Genomic DNA, 12457 nt, shown 5'->3' with positions numbered 1-12457 from the left:
ATAATCTTTAAAAGATGTTCAGTAAGAGGGAATCATGGAGCTGTTTAAGTCTGTAAGTGTGAATGAATCATCAGTGTGTGAGAGATACAGCTGCATAAATATCTTCTCTGAATCACACATTGTTTCAGTCAATCTACTGAGATTCTGTGATGGACCGTGTCCTCCGAGGTGCATCCGTCATGACCCCTGAGCTCCACGATGAAGATGTGAGTCGATCTGAGGAAGACACGGAGTTGGTTTGTGGTTCATCACTGTATTATAATACACACTTACTGTCTGTGTAATAAAACTCGGTGTGGTTTTACTGTGTTCAACTATTAGAAAGTATAGTGATATTGGAGACAGAATTCACAATATTATCCTAATTTTTAATTAGATAAATGTGTCCCTGCAGCACAGAAGCAGTCATCAGTGTCACAGACGTATATTTGTAGAAATAGACAACAATACATTGTGTGAGTCACAATTATACATTTCTCTTTTATGACAAAAATCATTAGTATATGAAGTAAAGATCATGTTCATGAAGATATTTATTAAATCTCCTTCAGTAAATATATCAAAACTTAATGGTTTGATTAGTAATATGCATTGCTAAGAACTTCATCTGAACAACTTTAAAGATGATTTTTCTCAATATTTAGATTTTTTTGCTCCCTCAGATTCCAGATTCTCACATAGTTGTATCTCAGACAGATATTGTCTTCTCCGAACAAACCACACATCAATGGAGAGATGATTTATTCAGCTTCAGACGATGCATACATCTCTATTTCTGACTGGTTTTGTGCTGCAGAGTCACAAATCATCGAACAAAAGCACTGCTAGAGTCTGTGACAACTAGCCCCGCTCTGATGCCTGCAGCACTTCCTGGATGCTGTTCTCCATGTGAGTGGTTAGCTGAAGGCCTCTGGAGGATTCTGGGAGAGTGTGATGGTGCAGGTCTGTGGGAATCCTCTTCAGCTCTTGATCGTGTCTTGAGGCGAGATGCAGGATCTTCAAAGGCCTCGGAAGTTTGTCTTAATGAGCGTCTCTCTGAGGCCCGAGCCGTGTTCGTTTGCAGCGTTTCATCTTCATCCTGTGCTCAGCCTCTACAGGAAGCACTTTAGGTGATTGTTACAGATAAAGTGGAGCGTTAGCAATTAATCATGCTGCTGTTCACAAGTGCAGGCCTTTGATGGTGAAAAGAGTTCCAGATGTTACAGTAACACTACTCTCCAGCGGTGTGCAGGAGAAACATCACAAGTAACGAGACTTACTTCATCTGAGGGAGCAACTTATTGATCTTTGAGTTGATATCTGGAATGATATTGATCATATACAGCAGGGGGGGCGTTATGGGTGGGCTAAGGGGGCTGGAGCCCCGAATGTTTTCAGGCCGAATGTTTTTATTACTACCATGCCATCAATGAGTTTTCATGCCCAATAAAGTAATTTATATTAGAATTTAAATAAAGAAATAAATAAATATCTCTCGACTCTCACGTCCACAGTGTCTGTAAATTTACCTAAGTAAGTTACACGTTGTCATTCACACCCGACGAAAACCGCCCACTGAGTCTAGTGCTTCTGACTGACATGTAAACTGGCCAACCATCGATGAGCATCTGTACGATCCAGCCAATGAAATGAGCAGGCGGTTTCTTGGCGTGTAGTATTTTACTAGATCAATTTATTTGAAAATTAAAATGGATATTGCAAAATTCATCATCTTCTTCTTCAAAAAAGGAAGTAAACCCCCCCCCCCCAGCCAAAACACTTGAACGCCAAGATACAACAGCTTCAGGTATCTGTAACTTTTAATCTTATTATATTTCTTTTTCGGTTTTAAATTGTGTCTGATTTAACGTTACATTTTGAACATCTAACAGTTAACGGTTGCGGAGCACAGTCTTTAGGACACACACACCGCTCCGAACTTCCGAACTGATTCAAATGATTCGCGATCCCGCTACGAACTCCCGAACTGACTCAAATGATTCGCGATCCCCAAATTGACTCAAATGATTCGCGATCCCGCTACGAACTCCCGAACTGACTCAAATGATTTGCGACCCCAAACTGACTCAAGTGATTCGCGATCCCGCTACGAACTCCCAAACTGACTCAAATGATTCGCGATCCCGCTACGAACTCCCGAACTGACTTAAATGATTCGCGATCCCCAAATTGACTCAAAGGATTCGCGATCCCGCTCCGAGCTCCCGAACTGACTCAAATGATTTGCGATCCCAATAATTAAAAGTGTGCACATCGAGAGAAATAAACAGCAGATGTTCATGTTAACAACTTCTTTAAATTGAGCAAACGCTGCTAATACATATACATTTGTTAATAAAGTAAATAAAACGAAAACATTAATGTTTTAATGCTACTGAATAAAAATAAACGATCCACTCGAAATCTCTGCTCATCATGACAGCACCTGGATCAGTGAGCTGCGTCTCGGGCCTATGACGTCACTTCCATGGAGGCATGTTGTACACGCCCCCGTCCATTGACTCCGCCCCCACGTCAAAACAGTGCCACAAAGAGAGACGTGCAGAAAGTGAAGCGCAAAGGAAAAATGGCTTCGCAAGCTCAAACTAGACTGACACGCAAAATAAAAGCAGCGTTGCAAATAAATTAATAGATATGACCATGGAAAATATGTATTGCAAAATCATTGCTTTCGCGCTGTTTCATTTGTTTTGCAATTCTTAATTTTTGTTTGCATAAAGCAAATGTATTTTCCTCAATACTTTAAATAAAATGTTTTAAATTTGTTTTTGTTTTTATTGTTTTTGTATATTTTAAACAAGGTAAATCTTTCTGATTTATTAAAATAAAAAAGTCACATAGCCTACATGGATTTTTCTGGGTTAAGCCCCGGATCTCCATTCACCCTAGAACCACCCCTGATATACAGTAATGGTATTGATTTGATCTACGCTTCACTTCAGTTTACCACTTGAGTTTAATGAGCTGATCAACTGTTCATCATGCATTAAGATAGTTCTTCTGGCAGGTCATTTATTCTTCCTCTAGTGCAGGAAGAGCATCTGCTACAGTGATGTTTTGGACATGTTTGATGTTCTCTGAAGCACCAGGATAGTGTCAAAGCCAGAAAACATGAAATGGGTTCAGTACAATGTGTATTTTGTATAAATCTGAAAGTACAATGGTGCCACCCCTAGTGAAAAACAAATATACTAAAATATATTTGAAATGCATGTATTTTGGATAAGTATAGTAAAAAAAATTACATTTGTGTTTTATAATGATTTTGTTTTCATCTGACAGTTTTTAAACTTCAAATTTCAAAACCTTGCAAATGATTAACTGTAGATGCCCATAATGTTCGTCTGACTGGGGAACGAACCGTTCTTACAAACTGTTAACAGCTTGATATGTGTGAAGTTCAGAGAACCCAGCAGATCCGTGATGAAGATATTGACATGGCATTATTATTTCATTCTGACACTCGTCTGTGGTGCATGTTCCTCTGCTCACGAGCATGTTCCGAGCGCGTGGAGGGTGTTCGTGTCTGTTTCTGACCAGCACAACAAAGAGCCGCAGGTAGTGAACGCAGGGCAACGCGCGCGCGTCTCTGAGCGGGTTTGACGCGCGCGTGACGCGTCACGAACGCCGTCGCTCATCGGGTTAAACCGTTTAGAAAGCAGTTCTTCGAATCCTGCAGCTTGCACCGGATTCGGTCTGCGGTATCATAGCAACAACACCGGAGAAGCGGCGTAACATCATCCGCAGTAACAGCGGAACCCGAACCGAACCGGAGCGGAGCGGAGCTCTGGAGCGGGGAACCGGCGCGCGGACAGATCCCTGACTCGAATTAACGGACTAAACGCGCAGAATGCGGTCTCGTGAAGAGAGAAAGTTTGCGTGTCGTTGCCCGAGCGCGAATCTGTTAGTCGTGTTTCACGGTAAGCGATGGTTTCCTCCTCGCACGTTCCTTCCCCGTGTAGATGTATGATTTATCGAGGGATGGATCTATAAAGCGATCGATAGATGAATGCGTGTCTGTCTCAGTGTGTTGTGTGTTTTATCGTTCGTTATATGTACCGAATGTCTGTCACGCGCGTTGTTTTCACGCGTAAACCTCACCGATTCTCCGGTTTGTGTTCAGTTTGACGTTCATCTGGAGAGACAGCTCGTTTTAAACGATGAGGATTCCTTGTTTTGTTTAACTGCTTCGTCAAAAAAAACCTCACAGCACTTGCTTTCAGAGCAGCTCAGTTCCACAATCACCATTGTATTGACACTCACTGCAGGTTTTATTCAGCTAAACTCTATTTATGCTCCTGAAGTCTGTATTGAGATGATAGAAGTGTCAAATATGAGCATTAGGGTTTATGACTGTAGATCTCATTCATCACAGACTAGTGTTGATCTGAAGGACAGGCTTGGGTGAACCTGACTGTTTCGGGTTTAGAAGGAGGCTCTCGGGTCAGATGTGATCGATGCATGTAAGGTTGGGTTGTGTTCTTCTGTGATTTAGAGATCCTCCAGGATCAAGATGCTGAGGACTCGTGCATCTCTGTAAAATATGATGAAAGCTGTAAATGTGTCTCAGGGAAGCGATGCAGATTATCACAACACCTTGAAGATCTTCAGTGTACTGCACACCGCTCTGTGCTGGATGAGAAGCAGGCATCTGAATAAGAACAGTGTTTTCTGCAGAGGTTGTTGCATCACGTTTCTACTGCGCTTGGTCAAGTAAGATCTTGTTTAAAACCAGTGCAATAATTCATGAGATGTTTGTCAGAGCTCATTAACGCATGCAGCGAAACACATGAGAATCTGTTCAAGATGACGATCTCTCACAGCTGGAATGATGAAGACACTCTCGTGCATTAACTGCATGCATGAAACCACATCTTTGTGCTTTTACATTAGAAACCTGCAGATGGCTGAAAAAATATTATACCTTAAAGGGTTTGAAAACAGGACTCGAGTTAAAGCAGCTTCCAGATTTCATGTTGGAGACCAGATCCTTATTTACTGTGGTCAGGGTCAGGATGTAACGGCGGGAACATTTATCACGATTACAGTGACCTGGATGATGTTTTACAGCCAAACTCATGCTGGCAGTCTGTCATCTGGTGTTGTGTCCTCATGACGTGTTTATTGTCCCCCGCTGCTCTCCGTCCAGTCCTTCAGAAATGAACATTAAAGGTCATTGTGATCCATGAATCCTTCTCGGCCGTGTTTGAGATGTGTGTTGATGTGTGTGTCTCTGATGCGCCGCTCGTTTCTGGGTTTGCTTTGATGTGGGAGGATCCACACACACCTTTGATCTCGCGGTCATCCGTTTGTCTGGACCGATGGAGCGTTTTCAGCTTGATTTGATTAAACCTGGAGTCCTCCGTTGCCAGACGCTCGCAGGAATTCATCAGATCTCTAAATCTCTGTGGAAATATAGAAGCAGAGCCAAGGCACAAATATGGCAGCTGTCTTTAAAAGCGGTGTGTTTTCTAACACCTGTGGATTGTGTTAGAAGTGAAAGAGCGGTGTGTTAGTAGTGAAGCAGAATGAGACATTAGTGAAGAACATTTAGCTGCATGTAAAGTTAAACAACAGTTTGTGGTTTTGCACTATTTGCAGGTTTGTTGTGAAGGAATAGTTAAAATGCGCTCATCCCAGATCAGGAGGAGTTTGTGTCTTCATCAGGTTTGTAGAAATGTAGCACTGCATCAGTGTCTCATCAATGGATGCTCTGCAGTGAATGGGTGCCGTCAGAATGAGAGTCTGATAAAAACATCACAATAATCCACAGTCCATCAGTGAACATCTGGAGAAGACAAAACCTGAAACACATCCAGCATTAAGATGATTTTAACTCAAACACATAGAGTCTATAATCCAGAATAACACTTCCTCCAGTGAAAAAGTGTTCTGGTCTGAATCAGGAGAGAAATCTGCACAGATCAAGCAGCGTTTAAACAGATCTAAACTAATCTGTGAGAGACAACAGCAGATGCACTTCTTCACTGGAGGAAGTGTTATTATGATTATAGACTCTATGTGTTTGACTCTCGTTCTGACGGCACCCATTCACTGCAGAGCATCTTCTGATGCAGTGCTAGATTTCTACAAACCTGATGAAGACACACACTCATCCTGATCTCAGATGAACTGAAGGTGACAACATTTCTGAACTACTCCTTTAAGAGAAGCAGTGCAGTTTCACAGATTGAGCAGCAGTGTGTAATAAAGCTTGAATGATCCTCTGTACACACTTAACAGCTGACAGGAGGGAAATAAAGATTTCTCTCAATGCTTTTCAGTGATGTGATTGAGTCAAGGATAATAAAACTGCACTGTCATTCACGCGGCGTTCAAGAGATCCACTGTCTCTGCATTCAGAGATAAATCAGGTTTTCTAGAATCATATCTGTGTGAAAGTCAGTTGATCATTCGGTTTACTGCTGAAAGATTCATGAGTGACGAGAACACACGTTTATTCACTGTCAGGAGGTTTATGAAGCACTGGAGGTCATCATCAGAGGTCGTATCTGCTGATTCATGTTAAATCAATCGTGTTAAATCAGTCCTCTGTCTGTGTCCGAGTGTCTAATAAGGCTCTGTTTGGGTTCAGACCCTTGAGAAAGACTGCAACGCATCTGAATCTTTGGGAGTTTCTTCAGAACAACATTTCATCGAATGAAACTTCACGGCTCTCAAATCTCATTCATGCATATTCAAAGATGGCATGGTTCATCAAACTGCTCAGATCCCACTAAGAATCATATGATTTAAAAGCTTTAATTCATTGTTATTGGCTTGAACATGAAGCACTAAGATCAGTGCTTTCTGACAGACACTACACTGCAAAAATGATTTTCTTTTTTTAGAGATTTATACTAGAAAATGAGACAATACTGTGAAATATGACGGCAAATACTGTACAAAAACTGAACCAAACATACAAAATAAGAAAAATGTCGACAGAGTTTTTGAAGTCAGCTCAAAGTCAAGAGAATTGTCAGACAGAGAGAATAACAGCATTAAGAGATGATTAACAGTAGAAGAAACCACAGCAGCTTTCAGTCTGTCCACAGCATGCAAACATTGTTTTACACCAGTGTCCTGCAGCACAGAAGAGTCATCAGTGTCTCAGACGGATATTTGGAGAAATACACAACAATACACTGTATGAGTCACAATTATACATTTCTCTTTTATCACAAAAATCATTAGGATATTAAGTAAAGATCATGTTCATGAAGATATTTAGTAAATCTCCTACTGTAAATATATCAGAACTTAATGTTTGATTAGTAATATGCATTGCTAAGATCTTCATCTGAACAACTTTAAAGATGATTTTCTCAATATTTTTTTTTTTTTTTTTGCTCCCTCAGATTCCAGATTTTAAACTAGTGTAGCTTTCAGATGATGTATGAATCTCAATTTCCAAAAAGAAAACAAGGCCCTTATGACTGGTTTTGTGTTCCAGGGTCACATATGTATTTAATGGATGTGTTTGATCATCTTTGGTATTATCACGTGTGGAACAGAAGGCAGTGATCAAGTTAAAGTTCAGCTCGTATCGTATATGAACTAAACAAACAAGATGTTTTCCTGCAGTTTCATCAGCTTTTATGTCAAATCATCGAACAGATGCTTTTCATGTTGCTGTGTGAATCCTGTCATCTGTCTCTGTCTCACACTGCTTCTGTTCTTCTTACACTCGTGTGTGTCGCTGATCTCTGCTGTGTGTGTGTGCTGCATTAACACACACCGTCCATCTGCTGTTCACAAGCGTCTCGCTCCTCTCAGAGTCAGTCTCTCATTCACAGCCTTCCAGAGACTAGAGAACTTCCATCAGATCATGGGACATCCAGCTAATGAAGAACCAATAGGAGCACAGCGTGTGTGTGTGTGTGTGTGTGTGTGTGTGAGTGTGTGTGTGCGTGCGTGAGCGTGTGTGTGTGTGTGAGTGTGTGTGTGTGTGTGTGAGAGTGTGTGTGTGTGAGTGTGTGTGTGTGTGTGTGTGTGTGTGTGTGTGTGTGTGTGTGTGTGTGTGTGTGAGTGTGTGTGTGTGTGTGAGTGTGTGTGTGTGTGTGTGAGTGTGTGTGTGAGTGTGTGTGTGTGTGTGTGTGTGTGTGTGTGTGTGTGAGTGTGTGTGTGTTTGTTTGTGTGTGTGTGTGTGTGTGAGTGTGTGTGTGTGTGTGTGTGTGTGTGTGTACGTGTGTGTGTGTGTCTGTGCGTGCTTGTGTGTGTGTGTGTGTGTGTGTGTGTGAGTGTGTGTGTGCGTGCGTGAGCGTGTGTGTGTGTGTGCGTGTGCGTGTGCGTGCGTGAGCGTGTGTGTGTGTGTGAGTGTGTGTGTGTGTGTGAGAGTGTGTGTGTGTGAGTGTGTGTGTGTGTGTGTGTGTGTGTGTGTGTGTGTGTGTGTGTGTGAGTGTGTGTGTGTGTGTGTGTGTGAGTGTGTGTGTGTTTGTTTGTGTGTGTGTGTGTGTGTGTGAGTGTGTGTGTGTGTGTGTGTGTGTGTGTGTGTACGTGTGTGTGTGTGTCTGTGCGTGCTTGTGTGTGTGTGTGTGTGTGTGTGTGTGTGTGTGTGTGAGTGTGTGTGTGTGTGTGTGTGTGTGTGTGTGAGTGTGTGTGTGAGTGAGGGTGTGTGTGTGTGTTTGTGTGTGTGTGTGTGTGTGTGTGTGTGTGTCTGTGTGTGCGTGCGTGCTTGTGTGTATACACATCAGTGTTGGGATTATTCTGGTAACAGCTCAGAAGTCTCTTCTTTTTTTTTATTTATATTGTGAAAATATTATAGTTTAGAACACCTGTTTTCTGAGTGGATCTGTGTTAAAGTGTAATTTATTAGTGTCACTTGATCAAGCTAGATGAATAAATGTATTATTCCTTTATTTATTAATTTATTTTAAATACCTCTTTTTTAATGCTAGTGTGTTATGGTTTGTACATGCTGTGTAGCATACATTTGATATGTATATGTTTTTTGTCAGTGTTACTTTTTTATCTACATTGTTAATCTGTATGTTAAATAAAACAAAAGTAAAAACCCTTGCTGTGTGTACTGCGTTCGGCTAAACCCTCATTTGCATATTTTTGTTCTTTTGATTGCTTCTCATTTGTAAGTTGCTTTGGATAAAAGCGTCTTCTAAAGGCCTGAATGTAAATGTCTAGATCCCGTGGTGTTCCCAGCACACACTAATGTTCTCATATTCTCTGTATCTTCTCAGGATGATTAATTGAGCAGCATCATGATCGCCACAGGGGGTCTGCTGCGGATATCTGCCAGGAGACAGGACTCGCTCCGCGCCAAGAACCGAGCCGAGAACAAGCGCAAGAGGAAAGAGAAGAAAAAGAGGAAGAATGAGGTGGTGGTGGTGAAAGGAAAGCTGAAGCTGTGCTCTGTGTCTGGACTGGTCGCTGCTGTGGGGATCCTGGTGCTTCTGGTTGGAGTGGCCATGGCTGTGTTGGGCTACTGGCCCAAAGAGAGTCCACTGTACCCAGGACTGATGACCACACAGGACTCTCCGAGGACTTACGAGAGCCGAGGATCACTCAATGTGACCGGCAGACCGCCTTGGGATCTCCTAGATCAAGACTTCAGGAGCTCTAATGGGACTGCTGAGCTGGATCCACCTAAACTGGGAGCGTTCACTGCATTTATCAACAGATACCTGTACTCAGACAAGATGAAGGTGTTCGGACCTTTAATCATGGGCATCGGGATCTTCCTATTCATCTGTGGCAATGCAGTACTTCATGAAAACAGAGACAAAAAGACTAAAATCATTAACCTCAGAGACATCTACTCAACGGTGATTGACATTCATAGTCTGCGGAGCAAGGAGTCGGCGCCGCTCAACGGATTCATGAACTTCTGCCAAGCGAAAGACACCAAACCGAACGGTTCCCCTCATAAGGGATCGTCTAGCATGATCCCATCCCGGCGACCGTCTACCACCATCCCACAAGTCTCGTCTTTGGAAAGACAGAGCTTTACGGACACCGTCTACAGCATCTATCGAGATCAGAACCGATGGGAAACCAGGAGCTCTTCGGTCAACGCTTTCACGCTTCCAATGATGAAGCTCAACCACCGAGGAGCTTCAGAGAGAAGGGGTTCGGATAAAACCGGAGAGGCCAAGCGAGAGTTCCTGGACGCCGAGGCCGTTTGCAGGCGTTTGGAGGATTTGGAAGCGTCTCGGACCACCACGAAGGCCAAAGTGGAACCTCATCCCAAGCTCGCGCCGGATTCGGTGGAGGTTTACAGGAGCGGTGGGAGTTTACAAGGAGCTCCTCGCGTCTCTCTGCAGGGTTCCCAGGTTCAGCTGCTCTTGTCCAGTTCTCCGAGTCGCAAGGCCACCGGATCTCACCTGTCCTTGAGCGCTCTGTCTGACCTCTCCAGGTGTATGGATCTGGACATCTGTCCGTCCAGTCCTCCAGTGGTGCGATCGAGACGGCTCAGCTGTCCTCGGCTGGAGGGACTCAGCAGCGGAGGCTACACCAAACTTGAAGGCCTTGGCGGCGAATCCTTCGAGTCCACAGACAACGCCACGCTCAGTCGAGAGAGCTCCGCTGAGGTTTGGGAAAAGGACCAGGAGTGTACCACGATCAGACAGTATTCAAAGAAACAGAAACTCCTAATGGTTTCCCAGTCGGACACCACTCTAGAAGATGTGGACACGGAGAGAGCAGAAGTTTAACTGTCTGACACACAGTGATGGTCTTCAGATCGCAGTCTGAACTAGGGATGCACGATGTTAGATTTCTGCCCATATATTTCTGTCTTTCCTGTGTGGAAATTATCAACAAATTATTTTATCTTTGGATAGTTTTGAAGTAATACAAAAAAAATATATTTTAGAGCTCCTTGTATTTAATTTTAACAATCCATACGCAGAAACATATTTGACGTTAATGAAGAATAATTTAATTTATTAGTGTCATGTTTGTGATTTTTATTCATGTCAGAAATAGCTTCTGACCTTTAAATCAAAACAGACTTGTGATTTATTCACATAAAATAGCTTCATTTATTAAGAAACTCAAGTATCTTAATGATATTTGTGTATTTTACTTTCTTTTTATTACAAGTACATGACCAGTCAAATGTTTTTAAACAGTAATTTATTTTTAAGAAGACTTCTGCTCACCAAGGCTGAATTTATTTCATCCAAAATACAGAAAATATTGTGAAATATTATTCTAGTGTAAATCATCTGTTTTCTGTGTGAATTTGTGTTAAAGTGTGATTTATTTCTGTGATGTGCAGCTGTTTTTTCAGCATCATTCCTCCAGAATTAAAATATAATATTAAAAACAGTTGAGTAAATTTTGTTTTCAGGATTCTTTGATGAATAGAAAGATCCAAAGATAGAAAAAGAATAGAAATTATTTTATTTCACAAGGATGCATTAAATTGATCACAGTTAATGATAAAGACATAATTTTTCTAATTATTTTTCTGAACTTTCTATTCATCAAAGAAAACTGAGAAAAAAATTATACTCTGCTGTGTTCAACACTGATGATAATCAGAAATGTTTCTTGAGCAGTAAATCATCATATTATTCTGATTTCTGAAGATCATGTGACACTGAAGACTGGAGGAATGATGCTGAAAATACAGCTCTGAAATAACAGGAATAAATTACAGTTTAAACTATATTCAAATAGAAAGCAGTTATTCTAAATTGTAAAAGTATTTCACATTTTTACTGTTTTTGCTGTATTTTGGATCAAATAAATGCAGGCTTGGTGAGCAGAAGAGACTTCTTTAAAAACATAAAAAATCTCACTGTGCAAAAACCTTTGACTGGTTATTTTTTCAAATTCGTCTGATGTTTATTTTCTCAGATTCCGGTAACGTTCTGATAATATCGTGCATCCCTAATCGAACCGCTGACTGAAACACTGTCACTGTGTTCTCAGTCTTTAACACGGTTTCTCAAGGAACTACAAGCAGAATCCTGACGGGAACGAAGAGACTTTCAGCATGATAGCACAGCTATGCTCACTAGATCTTTACACTTCCAGTAGTAGATTATTTGTGGCTGTTTGCTGTCTGAGCAGCATGTTTTATACTGTCATCTACTTTTTTAACCAAATCATCGGTTATTTTTAGAAAATGTCTTGATAGCAATATCTCATTCTAAAGGTTCCCTGCTTGTGTGGGAAATGTTTATGTTTGTGTTTTTCCTCCGAGATGTTATCTACACGTGTCAGTCTTTACTTCTAGTATGTTTGACAGTGTTTCACGTGGTTCAGTCTGAAATGTATTGTCCATTACAGTAAACTGAAAATATCACGAGACGCTGAAGTGTAGTGTGTCACATGAGTTTTGGGGACGATTAATTAAAGATGAATCAAAGCAGAGAGAAACACTGATGCTGCAAATGTTCTTCAATATCTCCGTCCATAAATCTGTTTCATTAATGAGAGACTGAAGATGATGTTTCAAGTGTAATTCATTGACTTTAATTTGAATTTG

The 12457-nt window shown here is 41.5% G+C and overlaps 1 protein-coding gene across 1 annotated transcript; it reads left to right on the top strand.

The window, feature by feature from the left end:
* Positions 1-3352: 3352 nt before the first annotated feature.
* On the top strand, positions 3353-10740 carry LOC128012982 (transmembrane protein 200C-like). The gene is made up of 2 exons (XM_052595640.1): positions 3353-3920; positions 9198-10740. Exon 2 carries the CDS (start codon positions 9219-9221, stop codon positions 10668-10670), a length of 1452 nt encoding a protein of 483 aa, XP_052451600.1. The 5' UTR covers positions 3353-3920; positions 9198-9218; the 3' UTR covers positions 10671-10740.
* The last annotated feature ends 1717 nt before the right edge of the window (positions 10741-12457 follow it).

Source organism: Carassius gibelio, chromosome B24 (genome assembly GCF_023724105.1).
Source record: "Carassius gibelio isolate Cgi1373 ecotype wild population from Czech Republic chromosome B24, carGib1.2-hapl.c, whole genome shotgun sequence".
In the NCBI taxonomy this organism is placed as follows: Eukaryota; Metazoa; Chordata; class Actinopteri; order Cypriniformes; family Cyprinidae; genus Carassius; species Carassius gibelio.
This window is presented reverse-complemented; position numbering and strand designations above follow the sequence as displayed.

Coding starts and splice junctions, on each gene's coding strand:
- LOC128012982 (XM_052595640.1), top strand. CDS start 9,219: ATGATCGCCACAGGGGGTCTGCTGCGGATATCTGCCAGGAGACAGGAC.